This window comes from Rhineura floridana, chromosome 7 (assembly GCF_030035675.1).
Source record: "Rhineura floridana isolate rRhiFlo1 chromosome 7, rRhiFlo1.hap2, whole genome shotgun sequence".
NCBI lineage: Eukaryota > Metazoa > Chordata > Lepidosauria > Squamata > Rhineuridae > Rhineura > Rhineura floridana.
In genome coordinates, this window is record NC_084486.1 from 146849358 (window position 1) to 146873140 (window position 23783).

Consider the following 23783-nt stretch of genomic DNA (forward strand, 5'->3'; position numbering starts at 1 on the left):
TAAGCTGATTTGCCAGACTCCAAGCGGCATTGAGGAAATTTATCCCAGGAATGCACTCTGGACCCCAGGGTTTCTAACAACTTAGTGTCTGTTAGTGAAACTACAAACAATGGGTGCTCAGTGTTATTTGAACAAGATTCCTGCACAATTTCTAGAGATGGTGAAATTTTATGCACAGCTACTAAGTGAAAGGAAATGTATAAAGTTGATCAACAAAGTCCACAAGCTAATGCTGTGAAAGAATGCTGTAACAAGTCATGTTTGCATATGTGGCACAGACGACTTGGGCATAGAGACATTGCAAAGATAAATACCCTTCAAAAGAATAATATAGTAAGAGGCATGCAAATTGAACCTTGCCAACAAAAGGGGAAATGTACTTGCTGTGTTAAAGCTAAAGGGACCAGACCAAGTTTTCCCAAGCACAGTGAAAGGAAGACTAAGTGCCTGCTAGAGTTGATTCACAGCGACATTTGTGAAATGCCAATTCATTCACATGGTGGAAATCGATATATTCTGAGGTTTTTGATGATTTTTCAAGATTCACTGTAATATATATGTTGAAGGAGAAGGGGCAAATGCTTCAGAAACTCAAAGAATATATTGCAATGGTGACCACTAAATTTCAGAAAAAAACACAAATTCTGAATTCTGACAATGGGGGAGAGTACATGTCACATGCTACCCAGCAGTTTCTGCTTGAAAATGGGATTGAGCATCAAACCACTGTACCCCACAACCCAGAACAGAACGGAGTCTCAGAAAGAAAATTCAGAACCCTTATTGAGATGGTGAGATCCTTGCTGGAATATGCCAATCTCCCACAGAAGCACTGGGGAGAGGCAGTGTCTACTGCCACCTATCTACAAAATCATTTGCCAACAAAGGTGAATGGCAACAAGACTGCATTCGGATTATGGTATGGGCGCATACACAGTTTGGCTCATATAAAGGTGTTTGGATCAAAAGTGTATGGTCACATTCCACGCCAGAAGAGAACCAAATTGGACAACACTACAAACGAAGGAATGTTCGTTGGATATTCTTCAAAACAAAAGGGATACAGAATCCTAAATCCCAAAACAGAAAGGATTGAAATCCAAAGAGCTGTCTACTTGGATGAAGGTCAAGGTGCATTCCAACCAGAAGGGGCACCATCCCAAGACCACAACAGTGAAGAAGATGAAGTAGAAATACCATACAGCACTACAGATTACAGCGACATGCCAGCACTGGAGGACAGTGAGGAATCAGAGCAAGAAGGGGAACCTGCACAGCCAGAAGGGGCAGCAGAGAGTCCTGCACCAAGATGCTCTAACCACACCAACAGAGGTGTACCTCCACTGAGACTGTCCTACCTGGCAAGAGCTGATGAACTTCCAGAGCCTGAGACCTGGAAAGATATTGAAGTCTTACCCAAAGCTGAAGCTGAGAGGTGGAGGCAGGCAGCCAAGGAAGAGCTGGAAGCTCTACACAAGAACAAAACTTGGACACTTACCAAGCTTCCTCAAGGAAGGCAAGCTGTAGGTTGCAAGTGGGTATTCAAGAAAAAGCCAGATGCTGAAGGGAACATTGGGAGATACAAGGCAAGACTAGTGGCCAAAGGATACTCTCAAAAGTATGGACAAGACTACTATGAAACTTTTGCTCCTGTAGTCAAACATACAACAATCAGAACTCTACTAAGTGTTGCTGCTAACAAGAAAATGCAGGTGGAACACATGGATATAAAAACAGCGTTCTTGCATAGGGAAATAGAAGAGGAAATCTACATGCAACAACCACCAGGATTTGAAATACAAGGAAAGGAAACCCTAGTATGCAAACTGCAAAAAAGCATCTATGGACTAAAACAAGCTGCAAGAACATGGAATGACAACCTGAACCAAATGCTCTTTAAACAAGACTATAAAAGAGGCAAAGCAGACCAATGCCTATATAGCAGATTCAAGAACAACAAATGGACATATTTTGATTTATGTAGATGATTTACTACTGGCTTATGAGAATTCACCAGACAAGCAAGAGTTAGTAAATAATCTAAGCAAGGAAGTTGAAGTGAAATGTCTAGGTAACATCACATACTACCTTGGAATACAAATTGAAAGGCAGGACGATGGATCCTTTCTTCTAAACCAAAAACAAAAGATTCAAGACCTACTTGAGAGTCTAGGACTGAAGGATGCACATCCAGCACCTACACCAATGGAAGTAGGATGCTTGAAACCAGACCAGAACAATCAACCCTGGGAAGACAACGAAAGGTACAGACAAGCTATAGGGAAACTCCTGTACATCAGCACAATAACCAGACCAGATGTGGCGGTAGCAGTGGGATACCTTTGCAGAAAAACCAGCTTGCCAAACAAGAAAGACTGGGAAGCAGTCAAGAGAGTGGCAAGATATCTGAAAGGCACTGCAAACTTGAAACTAAAGCTATCAGCTACTCGAGATCCTAAGCTTCTAGGATATGCTGATGCTGACTGGGCTGGAGACACCAAAGATCGTAAGTCAACCAGTGGAAACTTGTTCTACTATGGACAGTCACTTATCTGCTGGACAAGTCAAAAGCAAGAGACTGTAGCACACTCATCTACTGAGGCTGAATACTTATCAGCTGATGAGGCATGCAAGGAAATGCTGTGGCTACGCAAGCTTCTAGGAGACTTGGACATATCTGAACCAGAGCCTATCAGAATACTTGAGGACAATCAAGCCTGCATAAGACTCTCAGAATCAGAAGTGCAAAGTTCTCGCATGAAGCACATTGATGTGAAGTTCCACTACCTGAAGGACATAAGGGAGAAAGGACTTCTAGGGATGACCTACTGTCCAACAAAAGAGATGACAGCTGATGCTTTGACCAAACCATTGGGCAAAGTCCGACACCAGAAACTACAAGGCAAGATGCACCTTGTAGAATGAACCAAGTTCTCGTTGAGAAGGAGTGTTGGAATGTATGAGGTTCAACTCCAACTTGGTGGGTTGAGGCTGCATGGGGTTAAAAAGGATAGCTAGGGAGGAGACCTTTTGGTTGCTAGGCTATACCTGTCCTTTGATCCTTGCTGTCTCTCCCCTTCCTGCTAGAATGATATGCAAAGGATGTTGATTCCAATTCCTTCCCACCTTCCCAGGTTTCTTCTTCTCTCTCGAGAGGGGAGCAGACATCTTTCCTTTGTCTCTCCCTCTCCTCCAGGCATGAGGGCAAGCACTGGGCTCAGTGTTTGTGCCTCCAACTTAGCTAGTTAGCTAGATATAGAACTCTTTCCTATCAAGCATGTATTTCCAGAATAAAGCAGTTCTTTCTTATTTTAAAGCTTAAAGTCTGCGTCTGACTAATTTGCAGGGAAGGTAGAATCTTAGTAAAGATTCAAACACACACACATAAGCTCACTCAAAACTCTCCGCTCTGCTCCGCAACTCAATAAAATTCCGACACTTTTATCCCAGGCATTTGACAGATTGATATGTTTTGTTTTAATGTGCTGCCAAACCTTCCTGTGGCTGCGTGGGGGTGTTCTTGCTGTTGTTTTGTTGGTGTTTATTGTAAGGTTTTTATAGTGTGTTTTATCTGTTTTTGTTTTAACATTGTGTAAGCTGCTTGGGAACCTTTGGGTATCAAGCGAATAACAATGCAATAATAATTTGCAATGCTGGGGACAGGGTTCCTCTCCTTTTATTTTTTTACCATCACTAGAGTCATGTAACCTTCGTTCCTGCTGTATGAGGACTTTGCAGTACACCTCATTATATTAATAAGCCCTGTCTGAAACTCTCTGTTCCTAAGAGGAAAATAATATCAAGAAAAAGAGAGCAATTTCAATTCATTTTCAGTTCATTTGCTGTCATAGTCTGTGCTGCTTTAAGCAGTTGTTAACCTGTTTTATTATATTATCTACATCACATTGAGGCATAAATGTGGAAGAAACACCAACAACAACAATAACAGAGCTTGGGAAAGTTACTTTTTTGAACTACAACTCCCATCAGCCCAATCCAGTGGCCATGCTGGCTGAGGCTGATGGGAGTTGTAGTTCAAAAAAGGAACTTTTCCAAGCTGTGAACAATAATAATGCAGTTTGGCGACGGCCAGCCCATCTGTACTGTTCTATCAACAAGGAGTGGACAGATCTGTCAGTTTCTGTTTCTCTCTAGTTTTTATTTCTCCAGTCTTACCTTCGGTTTCTCACATTTCCACAACAAAAAAATTAGGGTTGTGACCAATGCTCCACATGCACAGTTCTGCTGGATCAACGGGACTTTTGTTTTCTCTCCTCCCCCCGTGCACCCCCAAAATCTGCACTGAAGAGGCCGGAGGGGACAGGAGAGGAAGAGGAAGCTCCATTGCATAGCAAGGACATCAGCTGCACAGCTGGAGCTACAGCGTTGGATAGGGCCCTGAGACTTCATCTCCTCCTATGCACATTTTAACGCAATTTTGCCTAATATATGCAATTTTCTTGATAATGCATTTTTGTATGTTGTTCTCACTAGCATATGCATTTATATGCACACTTAGCCCAATAAATACATTTGGTCCATATTTTATGGTTTGTTGTTGTTACATGCCTTCAAGTCGATATTGACTTATGGTGACCGTATGAATCAGTGACCTCCAATAGCATCTCTCATGAACCACCCTGTTCAGATCTTGTAAGTTCAGGTCTGTGGCTTCCTTTATGGAATCAATCCATCTCTTGTTTGGCCTTCCTCTTTTTCTACTCCCTTCTGTTTCCCCAGCATTATTGTCTTTTCTAGTGAATCAGGTCTTCTCATGATGTGTCCAAAGTATGACAACCTCAGTTTCATCATTTTAGCTTCTAATGATAGTTCTGGTTTAAAATGTTCTAACACCCAATTATTTGTCTTTTTTGCGGTCCATGGTACCTGCAAAGTTCTCCTCCAACACTACCTTTCAAATGAGTTGATTTTTCTCTTATCCGCTTTTTTCATTGTCCAACTTTCACATCCATACATAGAGATCGGGAATACCATGGTCTGAATGATCCTGACTTTAGTGTTCAGTGATACATCTTTGCATTTGAGGACCTTTTCTAGTTCTCTCATAGCTGCCCTCCCCAGTCCTAGCCTTCTTCTGATTTCTTGACTATTGTCTCCATTTTGGTTAATGACTGTGCCATGGTATTGATAATCCTTGACAAGTTGAATGTCTTCATTGTCAACTTGAAAATTACATAAATCTTCTGTTGTCATTCCTTTAGTCTTCTTGATGTTCAGCTGTAGTCCTACTTTTGTGCTTTCCTCTTTAACTTTCATCAATATTAGTTTCAAATCATTACTGGTTTCTGCTCGTAGTATGGTATTGTCTGCATATCTTAAATTAGTGATATTTCTCCCTCCAATTTTCACACCTCCTTCATCTTGGCCCAATCCCGCTTTCCGTATATGTTCTGCATACAGATTATACAAACAGGGTGATAAAATACGCCCGTCTCACACCCTTTCTGATTGGGAACCAATCGGTTTCTCCATATTCTGTCCTTACAGTAGCTTCTAGTCTAGTATAGGATGCGCATTAGGACAATCAGATGCTATGGCACCATACAGCATACATAATTTTGCCTAATATATGCATTTGTGCAAGCAATTTTCCTGAATATTGTCATGCCAGCTTGCCAGCCTTACGCTGGCCTGCAGTTAAAATGGCTAACTCCCAAAGCCTTATGGGGAATTCTTCCCCTTGACATCTTTCTTGTTAGCTTGCTAGCAAGCGGTTAAATCTTTATCACCGTGACTTGGTAATTTTTATTACACAGCTGTACCAGCTTACAGTAATTTTGCACCTTAAGAACATAAGAAGAGCCTGCTGGATCAGGCCAGTGGCCCATCTAGTCCAGCATCCTGTTCTCACAGTGGCCAACCAGGTGCCTGGGGGAAGCCCGCAAGCAGGACCCGAGTGCAAGAACACTCTCCCCTTCTGTCTTCTGTTTCATCCGAGGTCTTGAAATTGCTGTCTCACAACCTTCTCAATCACCTTCCCTAAAAAGGGGTATTTGCAACCGGGCAATAGTTGTCGCAAACCAGTGGGTTCAGGGTGGGCTGTTTCAGCAGTGGTCAGATCACTGCCTAAGAACATAAGAAGAGCCTGCTGGATCAGGCCAGTGGCCCCCAGCATCCTGTTCTCACAGTGGCCAACCAGGTGCCTGGGGGAAGCCCGCAAGCAGGACCTGAGTGCAAGAACACTCTCCCCTCCTGAGGCTTCCGGAAACTGGTTTTCAGAAGCATGCTGCCTCTGACTAGGGTGGCAGAGCACAGCCATTACGGCTAGTAGCCATTGATAGCCCTGTCCTCCATGAATTTGTCTAATCTTCTTTTAAAGCCATCCAAGCTGGTGGCCATTACTGCATCTTGTGGGAGCAAATTCCATAGTTTAACTATGTGCTGAGTAAAGAAGTACTTCCTTTTGTCTGTCCTGAATCTTCCAACATTCAGCTTCTTTGAATGTCCACGAGTTCTAGTATTATGAGAGAGGGAGAAGAACTTTTCTCTATCCACTTTCTCAATGCCATGCATAATTTTATACACTTCTATCATGTCTCCTCTGACCCGCCTTTTCTCTAAACTAAAAAGCCCCAAATGCTGCAACCTTTCCTCGTAAGGGAGTTGCTCCATCCCCTTGATCATTCTGGTTGCCCTCTTCTGAACCTTTTCCAACTCTAGAATATCCTTTTTGAGATGAGGTGACCAGAACTGTACACAGTATTCCAAACGCGGCCGCACCATAGATTTATACAACGGCATGATGATATTGGCTGTTTTATTTTCAATACCTTTCCTAATTATTGCTAGCATGGAATTTGCCTTTTTCACAGCTGCCGCACACTGGGTCGAGAGCAGAGTGTTCTTGCACTCAGGTCCTGCTTGCGGGCTTCCCCCAGGCACCTGGTTGGCCACTGTGAGAACAGGATGCTGGGGGCCACTGGCCTGATCCAGCAGGCTCTTCTTATGTTCTTAGGCAGTGATCTGACCACTGCTGAAACAGCCCACCCTGAACCCACTGGTTTGCGACAACTATTGCCCGGTTGCAAATACCCCTTTTTAGGGAAGGTGATTGAGAAGGTTGTGAGACAGCAATTTCAAGACCTCGGATGAAACAGAAGACTGGGGCTAGTTCTGAGGGTTAAACTCTCTCCACACTCCAATTCATCCTCTGAATCCTCTGATCAGGATTCGGCCCCTGAGGGCATGCCACCTGCCATTTTTATTGTGTTTCTCTAGCTTAGAGAGGCCCGTGCATATTCAAGGACTGTCTTATCAATAATTATAAGCTACTGTAACTACATACGTCCTCAAAAGATGGGGGGATTTACTCTGTTTCATAACTCTATTCAGCTCAGTCTCACGTCCTGGCAACTCATCAGAACGTACACTGGCAAAAGGAGTGGTGTAAGTTAAACTCTGTTTTAAAGGCTTGTTTTCTCTCTGCCAGGCTTGGGCTGGCCCAGCCGGTAGTAGCCTTGCTTCTGAATGGAGTTTGGAGCTGGTGTACTTTATGCTGCCTTAACTTAAGCCAGCTTAAATTACAGTGACTTCCCATAGTTAGGATCGCTCCATAAGTGTCTAAGTGGTAGGTATTTAAGACTCCCTGTCAGTGCATACTCAGCTAATCCCAACAGTGAAATGATGATACATTTTATTGGGAGGTATAAAATGTCTTATAAATATGCATTCAGAACAACAGATCTATTCTGCATGCTTTTGAAAAATCACAGCCTAAAGCAACCTTTCCCAACCAGTGTGCCTCCAGATGTTGTTGGACCACAACTCCCATCAGCCTCAGCAAGCATTGCCAATGGTCAGGAAAGATGGGAATTGTGGTCCAACAACATCTGGAGGCACACTGGTTGGGAACGGCTGGCCTAAAGGGTGGATTGGCCATTCTATTTATTACTGACCAATTAAGTGATCCAGATTAATGGCATGCATATGCTTGTAGGAATGTGGATTAAATCTGTTCAGGGAGCTGGAATAATCAGCCCGATAACCTTTTCCATTATTGGCTGAATGACTACTGCATATTTACATGGAGGTATGAACCGGGCAAACTGCAAAGCCGTTGAAAACACTTGCAGATGTTTGTTTATTCCTTGTTTGCCTTCAGGGATCAGTGAATTCAAAAACTATAGGTCAATGAACTTAAGAATATTTAAAAGCAAGATCAGTGCCAGTACCCAGTTGGCCAGAATCCATTACCCCCACCATGGCCCCAATCAGAATTGCTCCCCTTTGCTTGGTATCCACTAGGGTTGGGGGAAAAAAATTGATTCAGTTTTCATTTAAAGGCAAATCTTTTAAATTGGCACTTTCCGGAAGAATATGGGAACTTAAACACAACCAACTTATCTGAATTTTGCAATGCGCTTCTACAACCAAGCAATGTTTTCAAAGCTGCACATATTAGAGGAATGTGTGTGTAAAAATGAATATATCCATGTAAATAAATAGCATACAATAATGCATCGTATTGGGGGAAATTGCAAAAATGTGGACATGCCTCAAAACTCCATACAAAATGTGTTTATTAGGAGGAATTCACACTAAAATGCTGATGAATTTTCATTAGGATTTTTTTTTTAATTACAAATTGCTGCAGAGATGTGGAGAACTGAATTTAAGATTGGAAAAAAAACCCAATAAACTGAGAAAACTGTAATAGACAGTTCTTCTACGCCTACAGTTGGGAGTCGTCCCCCCCCCATTTGGAAATAGCAGTGATTGCAACTGGGACTGCAGTGGGGACAAAGGGTCAAATTCACCCCCCATACTATGGTCCTGATTCAGCTCACCTTCTGCTGTGTCACAGAATCATAGAATAGAAGAGTTGGAAGGGGCCTATAAGGCCATCAAGTCCAACCTCCTGCTCAATACAGGAATCCAAATCAAAGCATTCCTGACAGATGGCTGTCCAGCTGCCTCTTGAATGCCTCCAGTGCCAGACAGCTCACCACTTCTCTAGGCATAAGAACATAAGAACATAAGAAGAGCCTGCTGGATCAGGCCAGTGGCCCATCTAGTCCAGCATCCTGTTCTCACAGTGGCCAACCAGGTGCCTGGGGGAAGCCCGCAAGCAGGACCCGAGTGCAAGAACACTCTCCCCTCCTGAGGCTTCCGGCAACTGGTTTTCAGAAGCATGCTGCCTCTGACTAGGGTGGCAGAGCACAGCCATCATGGCTAGTAGCCATTGATAGCCCTGTCCTCCATGAATTTGTCTAATCTTCTTTTAAAGCCATCCAAGCTGGTGGCCATTACTGCATCTTGTGGGAGCAAATTCCATAGTTTAACTATGCGCTAAGTAAAGAAGTACTTCCTTTTGTCTGTCCTGAATCTTCCAACATTCAGCTTCTTTGAATGTCCACGAGTTCTAGTATTATGAGAGAGGGAGAAGAACTTTTCTCTATCCACTTTCTCAATGCCATGCATAATTTTATACACTTCTATCATGTCTCCTCTGACCCGCCTTTTCTCTAAACTAAAAAGCCCCAAATGCTGCAACCTTTCCTCGTAAGGGAGTCGCTCCATCCCCTTGATCATTCTGGTTGCCCTCTTCTGAACCTTTTCCAACTCTATAATATCCTTTCTGAGATGAGGCGACCAGAACTGTACACAGTATTCCAAATGCGGCCGCACCATAGATTTATACAACGGCATTATGATATCGGCTGTTTTATTTTCAATACCTTTCCTAATTATTGCTAGCATGGAATTTGCCTTTTTCACAGCTGCCGCACACTGGGTCGACATTTTCATCGTGCTGTCCACCACAACCCCGAGGTCTCTCTCCTGGTCGGTCACCACCAGTTCAGACCCCATGAGCGTATATGTGAAATTAAGATTTTTTGCTCCAATATGCATAATTTTACACTTGTTTATATTGAATTGCATTTGCCATTTTTCCGCCCATTCACTCAGTTTGGAGAGGTCTTTTTGGAGCTCTTCGCAATCCCTTTTTGTTTTAACAACCCTGAACAATTTAGTGTCATCAGCAAACTTGGCCACTTCACTGCTCACTCCTAATTCTAGGTCATTAATGAACAAGTTGAAAAGTACAGGTCCCAATACCGATCCTTGAGGGACTCCACTTTCTACAGCCCTCCATTGGGAGAACTGTCCGTTCTTATCAGTGTACCTTCTTATCAGTGGAAGAGGCCTGGTTCCGTCAAGGCCGTAAAACTCCTTGCTTTGTTATGGGAAACCAAGAGGAGGCGCCAGGTGCTGTGGGAACATCGTTTTTTCATCCCTTTGATGAAAATGTTAATTGGTTAATTGTCTCCGGCTGGGAGGGAATTTTCCTCCATAAGAGGAGGCTCAGAACTCTGGGTTTGTGTCCCACTTCGGAGCACCACCTTGCCTATGGTGATGTTCTGTTGTGGCTCCATTTACATCTTGACTTGCAACTCCCTGAGGGGAAGAAGGCTATCCATTGAAAGATCCTATGCTCTTGTAAGTATAGCTAAGGCAGATGGCTTTGTTATTTTGATTTGTGCCAAGAAACTTTCCTTTACCTTTTTTACTAAATACCTTACCCGTATGGGTGTATGGTTTTAGGGTTCAATTTGCTGCTACAAATTATTTTGTGTGTACCTTTTTGCTTTTTGTAACCTTTTTATGCTTTTCTTATTTTCTTTTTAATAATTTTTAATTATTTTAAACCAATGTGTGCTTATTCCAGAGAAAGGGGTCAGTTCCTAAATTCAGTCCTTGCCATTTGACCACAACTACCGTGTAACAGAGAAACGTTTTTACCTAAGACTTCAGAAGGGGCCAGGAGTGGATCTAGACTCTGGTCCTGAGAGGCTCAGGTGTTTAAGTGGGCTCTGGGGTTCCCTTTGCCCCAGAGTAGCTAACCAGTTGAAGGGTGGTGGCAGTACTACCTTGCAGGGTTGGTGTTGACGTGCACAACCTTGGCAAACCAGGATTTGCTGGAATCAATTGCCCAAGGCTGGGGATTGACTCCTAGGACAGTGAGAGCAGACGAGGAAGAGCTCCCTGCTTTCACTACAAATATAATTTTGAATGTTATTCCTACTAATGTATGCATTCATATGCCCACTTACCCCAATATTCACATTTTGGTCCATATTCTTGTTGTTGCTGTTAGAGAACTGCATCCCAAAATTTGGAGAAGTGTGACTTTTGAAGGATAGCTGTGTTTTTGTTTGAAATTTACGAAGCTGCCTTATACTGCGTCAGAATGATTGGCCCATCTGGCTCAGTACTCCCTGCACTGACTGGCAGTGGCTGCCCAGGGAGGGGCTTGAACTTGAGAGCTTCGGCATTGTTTCAGAAAGGGTGAATTAGGTATTTACCAAACCACATTTCTCCCCCATCCCTGCTATTTCAGCCCAAGTGGCCTTGAAGAGCAGGAGGGTATTGAAGGACACCAAAGAAGCAGCCTGGGAGCTGAGACACATGGTGTCGTGAGGCAGAGCTGGGGTCCCGAGGAGTTGGAAGCAGAGGATGCAGCTGAATGGCAGAGGGGAGGGGGAGGAACTTTCCCCCTTTGGAGTGAAGACGAAACACCAGTGATAGGGGTCGCCTAGCAACGGGGAGCCTGAGAGCTTTGAAGTTTCAGAATCCTCCCTGGACATTCTCATGCCTCCCCTTCTCAGAAGCTCAGAGCAAGAGGGAGGGCTGCCCGCAGCAGGAAAGCGGCGAGGCAGTTTACCATCACTTCCTCCCCTATCCCCCATAGTGGAATCGGAAACTTCAGAAGAGGAGGGGGTGATGCTTCCCCCCTCACCACGCACACGCAGACAGCTGAAAAGGCAGGAGAGAAGGGGGGGAAGACGGGCAGTACCTGAGGGGCAGTTAAGGAGGAGCGAAAGGTTGCGCGCCCGTTTGGCCCCTTCTTAAAGAACAGGCGGGAAGCAGCCCCTTGCTCTGTCAACTTTCTCCCAGTGCCGCAGGACCTGTATCCCTGTATTGCTTCATGAGAAGACGAAGTCCTTGCTTGGACATTACCCTAATAAAACACAAATTACTTACAACCTCTGGTCTGGTTCCTGAGTCTCATCCTGGGCCTGACAGCTTGACAGAGCCACTTAAATCACCCTCAACACTCTCTTCACTTGACTGGGACAAGATGTCAAAGGGAGCAGCGGGGGGGACGAACCCCACTTCTGAGACGGAAGAAGTGAAACTCTTGAGGACTAAGGTAGCTGATTTGCAGACGGATGTTCAAGCCCTGCTAGCAGCAGTCAAGGCGCTGAAGACGGATGATCAAACCTTGAAGGCCACGATAGACCAGATGCGAACAGCCCCTCCAGCTGCCGCAGTAAAGGTTCCCATTGGACTGCCCCCAAAATATGCGGGACAAAGTGATCAGTTGGCAACCTTCGTGGCTCAATGTGAGTTATATCTGGACGTCAGGCACACGGAATTCCCAGACGACGGGGCTAAAATTGCCTTCGTGATTAGCCTCCTGGAGGGAGAAGCTGCAAACTGGGTGACTCCGTATCTTGTGAGAAAGGATACTGTCTTAAGAAGGTACAGAGGATTTATACAGGAGATGACCGAGATGTTCCAAGACCCGCAAAGAGCTGAAACAGTAGCGCGGCAGCTAGGCGCTCTGAAGCAAGCTAAAGGGACGGTTTCCGAGTACACTAACGCTTTTAAAATTCTGTCCCAGGAAACGGGTTACAATGACGCTGCCCTGATATTTATGTACCGGAGTGGATTAAATGCTGAAATCCTGGATGAGCTGGCCAGGACCTCCCCCCCCGCTGACCTACCAGGGCTCATTCGGCTATGCCTACAGATAGATCACCGGATGGAAGGAAGGTGCCTGGAAAGGAAGCAGGAGGTCCCGAGATACTCAGCCTCGGCATCCCGCAGCAAGACCCTTCCCGCTGCAGGGATGGCAGGTAATGCAACTGAGGGACAGGGAGGGGCTAGGCCAAGACTGTCGGAAGAAGAAAAAGAAAGACGACGCCGGGAGCGTTTATGCTTTTATTGTTCAAAGCCGGGCCATGTGGCCAGAGACTGTGGACTAAAAGGGGGGAAAGCTGAGCCGTGGGGAACACCCAGTCCACGTGCAGGCCGGTGGACTGGGGGCAGCGTTGTGTAAAGGCCCCCCAACGATCCAACCTCCCTCAAAAGGGGTGTTGGTCTTGCCTATTCGGATTACAACTTCCAGAGGAGTGGTGTTTAACTCTACTGCCTTAATTGACAGTGGAGCCTCCACAAATTTTATTGATGCAAAGCTAGTCAAGCGTCATGGAATTTCCCGGTGGAAACTGGACGCTCCCCTAGCTGTGGAGACCATCGACGGGAGACCCCTGAAGTCAGGAGGGGTGACACAAGCCACGGAGGAAGTGAAACTTCAAATCCCTGGGCACGAAGAGTTCATTTCGCTATACGTGTCAGATCTCTCGAACTTTGAGGTGATTCTGGGAATGCCCTGGCTAGCAAAGCATGAACCCAAAATAAGTTGGAAGGAGGCGGTGGTGTGGTTCACCTCACAGTATTGCCAGGAGAACTGTCAACCTGAAGGAATTAAGAATACCTTAGCGGGGGCAGTGCAAGAGATCGAGCAAGTGACCCTGCCGCCAAAGTATGAAGAATTCAAAGATGTGTTTGATGAAAAAGAGGCAGAGACTTTACCCCCCACCGCCCTTACGACTGTGCGATTGATCTTGTGCCAGGAGCCAGCATCCCATCGGGGAGAATCTACTCTCTCACAGAGATTGAGAGGGAGGCCCTGAAGGAATTCCTGGATAAAAACCTGAGGCGAGGATTCATACGTCCCTCACAGTCCCCTGCTGGAGCGCCACTATTGTTTGTGAAAAGAAGGGGGGAACTCAGACCTTGTAATGACTATCGCACATTGAACCAGATCACCATCCCTAACAGCTACCCGCTGCCCCTGATTTCAGAGCTGCTAGATCGACTGCGCTCTGCAAAAGTCTTCACGAAGCTGGATTTGAAGGGAGCGTACAAACTGATCAGAATGAAGGAGGGAGATGAATGGAAAACAGGATTCTTGACCGCTTATGGTCAGTTTGAGTACCTGGTCATGCCGTTCGGGCTTTGTGGAAGTCCAGGAATTTTTCAAAAATTCATGAACGACGTGTTTAGAGACTTGTTGGACACGTATGTAATCTGTTACTTAGATGATATCCTGGTGTTCTCAAAGAACCAGGAAGACCACGACCAGCATGTGAAAACGGTGTTGAAGAGACTGAGAGAAAATAACCTGTATGCTAAGTTAGAGAAATGTGGATTTGACCTCAAGTCTCTAGACTTCCTTGGGTATCGAATCTCAGCGGAAGGCGTGGAGATTGACCCAGGGAAAGTAAGCTGTATATTGGACTGGGGCCAACCTGTCACCAAAAAGGATGTGCAACGGTTTTTAGGGTTTGCAATTATTACAGAAAGTTCATTCCAGGGTTTTCCAAAATAACAGCTCCTTTGACTGACTGTTTAAGGGGTAAGAAGAAGTTTCAATGGACAGAGAATGCCACCGAGGCCTTTGAGGAGCTGAAGAGAAGGTTTGCTACCGAGCCCATTCTGCGCTTTGCTGATCCAAACCGCCCTTTCGTCGTGGGAGCACATGCTTTGGATTTTGCCATTGGGGGGGTCCTTCTGCAATTAGACCAAGAAGGGAAGGAGCTGCACCCCTGCGCGTACTTCTCTCGGAAGTTAAAGCCTGCAGAGAAGAACTACACGGTATGGGAGAAGGAACTGCTGGCCATCAAGGATTCTTTTGAAAACTGGAGACAATACCTAGAGGGGGCCTCTCATCAGATTGAAGTGCGCTCCGACCACAAGAATCTTGAAAGCCTCCAAACAGCCAGAAAGCTGAACCAGAGACAGATAAGATGGTCCCAGTTCTTCACTAGGTTTAACTTCAAGATTACTTACCATGCCCAAGCCAAACACCAGAGAGCAGATGCCTTATCCAGACAGCCACAATACAAAGAAAGTGAATCTGAGGACCAGCCTCAGTACATGATCCTGCCAGAGAAATTAACGTTGGGATTATGCCAGCCTTCCTGGGAAGAGGAACTCAAAAAGGCCCAACAAGAAGATGCAGACATGCTAAAATATCGGCAGGAGACGGGACAAGGTCAAGACTCAGAAGTAACCTTTCACTGGAAAAATGGACTGTTATGGTTCAAAACCGCCAGATATGTGCCAGAAGGGGAATTGAGGCTCAGAATCCTACGCCAGTGCCATGATTCCATCACAGCGGGACAATTTGGGATTTACAAGACCATTCAGAACATGGCCAAGGACTTCTGGTGGCCTAAAATGCGTCGGGATATTGAGAGCTATGTAAAGTCCTGCTCTGTCTGCCTGCGGACAAAAACACAAACAGGAAAACCAGCAGGACTTACAACCGTTAACTGTCCCACACGAACCCTGGAAGGACCTCTCCATGGATTTTATAACTGATCTACCCAAGTCCCAAGGAATGACAGGTATCTTAGTAGTGGTAGATTTACTTACCAAAATGGCGCATTTTCTTCCTTGTGCGGGAGCCTTAGAGGCTAAAGAAACGGCCAAGTTATTACATCAAAGAAGTCTACCGGCTGCATGGATTGCCAAACAGCGTAGTCTCAGACCGAGGAACTCAGTTCACAGCCAAATTTTGGAGAGCAATGTGGAAACAATTGCAGACGGAACTAAAACTCTCCTCCGCCCATCACCCCCAGACAGATGGGCAGACGGAACGCTTGAACGCCGTTCTGGAAAGATATTTACGAAGTTATGTGTCCTATCAACAGACTGACTGGGTATCATATTTGCATTTTGCAGAATTCGCCTACAACAATTCTCTGCACTCCAGCACTCAACAAACCCCGTTCTTCGCTAATTATGGATTCCATCCAAAAGTCTTTCCAAGCAGCTCAGAAGGAATGCTGGTACCAGCAGCTGAGAACTTCCTTAAAGAATTGCAAGCGGCGCAACAGACACTGAAACAGCAGTTAAACGAAGCCAAAATGGAGTACAAGCGAGTTGCTGACCTGCACAGGAAGGAGGGCCCCCCCTTCAACTGGGAGACCAGGTATGGCTGTCCACCCGCTTCCTCCAGATGCCAGGCAAATGTAAAAAATTACAAGACAAGAGAGTGGGTCCTTTCAAAATAGAAACTCAAATTAATCCTGTGGCGTACCGACTGAAGCTACCAGACACGTTTAAAATACATCCTGTGTTTCATCGATCCCTCTTAACAAAAGCCGCCCCTCCCAGTGAGTTGCGGCCGGAGGAGCCTCCCGGAGCTCCACTCCTGGTAAATGAGCAGCTTGAGTTTGAAGTTGGGGAAATCTTAGATTCCAGGATCAGACGCCACAAGCTGCAGTATCTGATTCACTGGAAAGGCTATGGAGTGGCTGACAGATCATGGGAAGATGCAGCTGATGTGCATGCTCCAGATTTGGTAAAACTTTTCCATCAATGTTTTCCCCACCGCCCCAAGCCAGACAGGGGGAGGGGGGCACAGCTTGGGAGGGGGGATGGTGTCGTGAGGCAGAGCTGGGGTCCCGAGGAGTTGGAAGCAGAGGAAGCAGCTGAATGGCAGAGGGGAGGGGGAGGAACTTCCCCCCTTTGGAGTGAAGACGAAACGCCAGTGATAGGGTCGCCTAGCAACGGGGAGCCTGAGAGCTTTGAAGTTTCAGAATCCTCCCTGGACATTCTCACGCCTCCCCTTCTCAGAAGCTCAGAGCAAGAGGGAGGGCTGCCCACAGCAGGAAAGCGGCGAGGCAGTTTACCATCACTTCCTCCCCTATCCCCCATAGTGGAATCGGAAACTTCAGAAGAGGAGGGGGTGATGCTTCCCCCCTCACCACGTACACGCAGACAGCTGAAAAGGCAGGAGAGAAGGGGGGGAAGACGGGCAGTACCTGAGGGGCAGTTAAGGAGGAGCGAAAGGTTGCGCGCCCGTTTGGCCCCTTCTTAAAGAACAGGCGGGAAGCAGCCCCTTGCTCTGTCAACTTTCTCCCAATGCCGCAGGACCTGTATCCCTGTATTGCTTCATGAGAAGATGAAGTCTTTGCTTGGACATTAGCCTAATAAAACACAAATTACTTACAACCTCTGGTCTGGTTCCTGAGTCTCATCCTGGGCCTGACACATGGCCAGAGAGTCCTTGATTTGGGCTGGGAAAGAAATTTGATTCAGTTCACATTTAAAGCTGAATCTATCAAATTTGCACTTTTTGAAACAATATGAGAATCGAAACACAGCCACCGTTTCACATTTGCACTTATCCAAATGTTGTGGTGCAGTTCTCTAACCAATGTTTTGAAAAATGCATATAGTAGGGGAAAGTGTACATCAAAATGAATTGTAGTTATATTCCTTCAAGTCAATTATGACTTATGGCGACCCTATGAATCGGCAACCTCCAGCAGCATCTGTTCTAAACCACCCTGTTCAGATCTTCTAAGTTCAGGTCTGTGGCTTCCATTATGGAATCAATGCATCTCTTGTTTGGCCTTCCTCTTTTTCTACTCCCTTCTGTTTTTCCCAGCATTATTGTATTTTCTAGTGAATCGTGTCTTCTCATGATGCGTCCAAAGTAGGATAACCTCAGTTTCATCATTTTAGCTTCTAGTGATAGTTCTGGTTTAATTTGTTCTAACACCCAATTATTTGTCTTTTTCGCAGTCCATGGTATGCGCAAAGCTCTCCTCCAACACCACATTTCAAATGAGTTGATTTTTCTCTTATCCGCTTTTTTCACTGTCCAACTTTCACAACCATACATATTAGTAAAAATAACATTCAAAAGGCATTAGGAGAAATTGCTTGCAAAAATCTGTGCATTAGTCAAAACTGGATACAAAATGGTTTCTGTTGGGAGAAATCTGCACTAAAATGCTGAAGAATTTTCATGAGTTTTTTTAAAAAAAACATCTCAAATTGTTGCAGAAATGGAGAACTGAATTTAAGATTGAAAAAAATGAGAAACTGAGAGAACGGAAACAGACAGATCATTCCATCACTATCTCTGACAATGGATTGCATCCAATGTTAACCCCACTCAGAGTAGACCAACTGAAAATGATAGGCATGCCTAACTTAGGTCTGTTTGGAGTAGTGCTTTTTGTAAAAAGTGAGGTGCCGGTATTCATACCTTGATAAAAATGCAGTGGGGCAGGATCTAATGGTTACCATGGGAAGCCATAAAAGAAGTGCTAGTACTCCGTACCAGTGAGTACCATCACGCAAAAAAGCTTTGGTTCTAAGTATAATACCGTTGGATACAACCCACTATTTGTAACTGATTTGCAAGCATGTCGTTGTGTACCATCTATGGCATCAGTAGAGCACAAGTTGCCAACACGGTGCCCTCCAGATGTTGTTGGACAACAGCTCCCATCATCCCCAGCAAGCAAGATCAGTGGACAGGGAAGAACAGAGAAGTAATCCCAACAACATCTGGATGGCAGCCTGTTGGCTACCCATGATGTAGACATCTCCCCAAGTTTTAGGACTGGGCTAAGAACCTGGTCTCTTTGGGATCAGCTAAGGGATTTGAAGTACATACATAGAAATAAGGCTTTGAAAGACCTCCTTTATAAATCCTAATATGCTTGGGGTGTTGTGCTTATCCATAGCTCTACAATGCCTTTCCAGCGGCGATGAAGCACCTACAACCTTTCCTGCCCAGATTGCTGGAGACAATGGCACATCGGAAGGAGATTTGGAGGCTTATCAAAGAGGAGTTAGAGCACCATCAGAGGAACAGGTCACCATTTGAACAGCCTCAAGACTTCATTGACTCCTACCTTGCTCACCTGGAGAAAAACACTAGAGAAAAGGTACTGGCTTAAAATCTTAAGTGGGTTTTGCTCACCAGCAAAAAGACCACAGGAAGTGACACAGTGACTTGTGGGTGCTACAAAAGGAAAAAGGAGTGAGAAGGGTGAAAAAACAAGCTCCGGCATCAGTTCTTGCTGTTCTTAAAACAACAAGCTGGGATGGAAAGAAGGAGTTCAGACAACCTGATGGAATGGCTGTCCCTAGGTGACAGCTGGGCTCTAAACTGAGGCTACAGTGTAGCCCTCTTCTCTCCCTCGTGCTCTGCTGCTCTGCAGCCTGATGGAATGTCATCAAGCTAAGCGACCTAGTAGGCCCTCTACTGCTGGTCTAGCCCCAATAGTAAAACTGGAGCAAGTATACCTAAAGAGTAGGATAAAGAGAAGGCTAAGGGTTGTCACAGTCTTGCTGGCTTTAGTGGGACTAAATCAGCTTATGTTGAAATACTTTGCTTTCATTGGATTAGATCCCTCACATTTCTAAAGATGTGTTAATCCTTCATTGGGTGGAAGTTGCTACATACTAGTGAAAATCAGTATGATGCAACGGGGTGGGTTGTGCCCACCTCTGCTTCTCTGAGTGGTGAGACGTTCCAGGGGCACAGTCCTTACTGAGACTGGGCTTCCTTTGGAAGGAGTACAAAAGAGGCTTATTGGGAATATTTGTGTTTATTTACAAATACACTGGTTGAGGTGGAGGCACAGATTAAACACTTTAACAGACTGACAAAGCCCATTGGTCCCACATCAGATTTCTAAGGAGACAGCTATCAACCAGTGATGCTTACAGAACCAAAACTCAGTTTTGTGTCTCTCTCAGTCAGTCTCCAGAAACAGCCATCACCTGGGTTACACACAGTAGCGGATGGTGAGGTGGGGCACCTCTGGTCAGTTGCATCGTTGCTGCTTACCGGGAGGTAGAAGGGGAGGGGCCAATCTTCCCTTGGGTTTCCATCTTGCTGGTGGTTACCTATGTAGGTTTCCATTGCTTCTTACCTGATGCTATTCTCTCTGAGGAGAGATGGGACTACAACTGAATACCTACCTCTATGTACCTCTCTTGGGCCTTAGACACAAACCGGGAAGAAGGAGACAAAGGTAAAACAGTGGAAGTGGGCCATGCCTATTTTGAAACAGAGAAGAAACACTTCACAATTTTAGATGCTCCAGGGCATAAGAGCTTTGTCCCAAATATGATTGGCGGTGCTTCACAAGCTGATCTAGCTGTGTTGGTTATCTCTGCAAGGAAAGGAGAATTTGAAACTGGTTTTGAGAAGGGGGTGCAAACAAGAAAGCATGCCACGCTAGCGAAAACAGCAGGCGTGAAACATTTAATAGTTCTTATTAATAAAATGGATGATCCAACTGTGAACTGGAGCAATGAAAGGTATGAAGAATGTAAAGAGAAATTGGTGCCATTTTTGAAGAAAGTTGGCTTCAATCCCAAAAAAGATATTCACTTCATGCCCTGCTCTGGACTGACTGGAGCAAACCTCAAGGAGCAATCAGACTTCTGTCCTTGGTGTATTGGGCTACCATTTATTCCATATCTGGATAACTTGCCAAACTTCAACAGTTCAGTTGATGGACCAATCAGGCTGCCAACTGCTGATAAATATAAGGATATGGGCATGGCAGTTCTGGGAAAACTGGGATCGGGCTGTATCTGCAAAGGACAGCAGCTTGTGATGATGCCAAACAAGGAACACCTCCACTCTCACCAGGGGCGCTGTCGAACAAGATCGTCTATGAATGGTTCACTCCTTGTTCCCCCAACAAAAGCAGCTAGACTGGAGAAGACTAGGTCAAGAGCCTTTTCTGTAGTGGCTCCTTCGCCATGGAATGCCTTGTCAACTGACCTCCGCCAGGCACCCTGCTTGCTGTGTTTGCGACGGGCCTTGAAGACTTGGCTCTTTATCCAGGCTGGGCAGGGGACTTAGGTCATTAGTCTGCAGTTCTAGGGGTAGTTTTAATCTTTTGCTTATGTTTTTATGGATTGTATTTGTATTTTATTGTACGTCGCCTAGAGTGGCAGGATAATCCCTACCAGATGGGCGACTAACAAATTTAATAAATAAAAATAAATAAATAAATAAAATCTGGTGCTCCAGGCAAAAGGCAGATCTTCTCCTCATCTCAGCTAAGGATATTGTGTAACCAGTAGTGATGGCATAGTGGGCCAGTGCCTCATTGCTGCTGCTGCTGCTGCCGCTTACCAGGAGGTACAGAGAGGGGGGAAAGGTGGCAGCGAGGTCAGTATGGTTAGAAGGATTTGTCAGTTTCGGTCATCTCAGTTTTTCATTTTTCCAATCTTAAATTCAGTTTCCAACATTTCTGCAGCAATTTGCAATTCTTTTTTTTTAACCCTCATGAAAATATATGCAAATTTCTCCCAATCGACACCATTTTGTGTCCGATTTTGACTAAAGCGTTCATTTTTGCAAGCAATTTATCCTAATCTAATGCATTTTTATACGTTATTTTCACGAATAAATTCATTTTATGCATACTTTCCCCTAATATATGCATTTTTTGTAAACACTGGTTGACTGGAGAACTGCAACACTAAATTTGGAGAAGTGCACATTTTCAAAAGATGACGGTGTATCAGTTCTTGTACTGTTTTGGACAAGTGCACATTTGGTACATTCGGCTTTAAATACGAGCTGAATTGAATTTCTCCCCTTTCCCTACCTGGAGTCCGATAAAACGGGCACCATCTGCTCTCCTCAAGCAGAGACAGTTTAGGTTCTGTGTCAACGTAGCTCCTGGCCTTTGTTTCATGCACACTGCACTTCCACGTATTTCATAGCAACCTAGGGACATGGTCCAGCGAGTAGTTGTCATGGAAACATTGTTGGGCTGTGGAACCCACAGTTTTGTCAAGTCCAGGTGTTGCCTTAGGGCAGCGCACCCTGACAGATTTCTGTGAGCTGGGCTGATATGTGTGAGTATGTGTGCCCCTCCATTAGTGTCCATATGGGGGAAAGTGGGGGTGGTGGAGCTGCACAATGAACATCTCTGTGCATTCTGCAGCAACCCGCACAGTGATTAAGCATCGTATGCAAGTATCTGTCCATTTCTTAGGAACATAGGAAACGGTCATATCATTTATTAGGTCTGTTACCCACCCTTCACCAGAAGGCCCAGGACAGGTTATGACCATTTAAAAATACAATATTAAAACATTCCATCAGCCTAACAGGCTGGTATCGATTGGAGTTCATTCTTTGTCTCAGGCTATGGTCTGAAGGCACATGAGGCCAGCATCCTGCTGAAGCTAAGCAGGGTCTGGTCTGGTCAGTGCCTGGATGGGAGACCCCCTGGGAGCCATATGTAAAGCCGCCTTGGGTTTCTATGATGAAAAGGAAGGCAGGGTATAAATGTAATAAATAAATAAATAACATAATAAATTCTTTATCGGCTAGCTGCTTGCTTTTACTGATCCATGGTGGTGTTTTTGCTCGGGAAAAAATACCGATATCGATATTTTTAAAGGAAGTACCAATACTTACAAGGAAATGTCAATATTTTTAAATATCAATAAATTATCATTTTTACAATCAATGTTTTTAGAGGTGGATTTATTTTTTTAAAAAGTCTGTTTTCAAAAATAGCCATGGAAATTCATTACATTAAAATATGACCCTGAACTATTGAGAATAAGCGAAATAATGGAAATTTTGGTACCAAATCTGAATTGGACAGAATTCTAGCACATTATACACACACACACACACACACATTTTATTTATTTATTTATTTATTTATATCCCACCCTTCCTCCCAGCAGGAGCCCACGGCGGCATATGTATACTGATACATATATATTTGCATATACTCAGTTTATTTTATATGGAGTCTAACCATTGATCCATCAGATCAGGATTCTTTCCCAGGTGTACCTGGAGATGCTGGGTCCTGAATGTGGGACTGTCTGCGTGCAAGGCTGATGCCACCTCCCTGAGCTACAGCCTTTCCCTTACTTCACTCCTGCTCTGCTTTCACATCTGCAGGAAGACGATGATCCCAGCACAACGTTTACAGAATCCAACATGTTCCAAGTGGTCACAGATCTCTTCATCGCAGGCTCAGACACAACGACCACTGCTTTGAACTGGGCACTTCTCTACATGATGGCATACCCAGAGATACAAGGTTGGAAGGCTACACCCCCTGTGATTTTCGTTTTTCTCCCTGCTGAATCAGATTGCATTAATTTTATACAATTTGTATAGTGAATCAGCATGTGTAAAATTATAGTATAGTCAGCAGCGGCATAGGGTAACATATATCAGCCGCAAGAGCCTATGGACATTTTGAAGGGTCTCAAGCTGATTCCTAGAGGTGGCACGAGTTCTAATCTAGCCTCCTGGTCTGCTGTTCCCCCTGCCTTTAGAAATGCAACTGTGTAGGCTGGTCTGTTAGGGCAAACGGGGGGCTGCCCCACCAATCTTAGCGTTTGCATTTAGCCAGCCCCCTCCTGCCTGTTATTGGCTCTGGCTTCAACTGCTGTTGGTCTTCTTGCCTACCACCCTATCAGTCCCATTGGGCCACCAGCCACCACTGGGAAGGCCAAGTATGGACGGTAAAAAGTGATGCGAGTGGCACACTCTGGGTGGGGGAAGATACAATATTATGTGTTGTTGTTGTTGCTGTTGTTAATACCAGTAGCAGCAGTGCTTTTTTGCAACCATACTCACCGGTACAGAGTACCGCCACCTCTTTTTTGGTGCCCATGGCAGCCATTTTGTGCCAGCATCCATGGTACTTTTATCAAGACAGGAATACTGGCACCCCATTTCATTTTATCTTTTACCAAGAAAGCACTGAGTAGTAGAATTATTAAACACTATAAAATGCTTAAAATGTTCTAAGCCCAGTACAGATATCCAGTCTCTGCTTACAGACTCCTAACAGACACAACACAAAAGAAAATACAAATGGGGAGGGATGAGGAAAGCAAGCATTGGAACAACTTCTTCTTCTCTGGTGATG

At 45.0% G+C, this 23783-nt stretch overlaps 1 protein-coding gene across 1 annotated transcript in view; it reads left to right on the forward strand.

Moving 5' to 3' along the window:
* Positions 1-23783, forward strand: part of LOC133389720 (uncharacterized) — a 91646-nt gene that overhangs the window by 19422 nt on the left and 48441 nt on the right. The window contains 2 exon segments of the mRNA XM_061637746.1: positions 18585-18788; positions 22802-22943. Of these exon segments, the coding sequence (XP_061493730.1) occupies positions 18585-18788; positions 22802-22943 (346 nt within the window).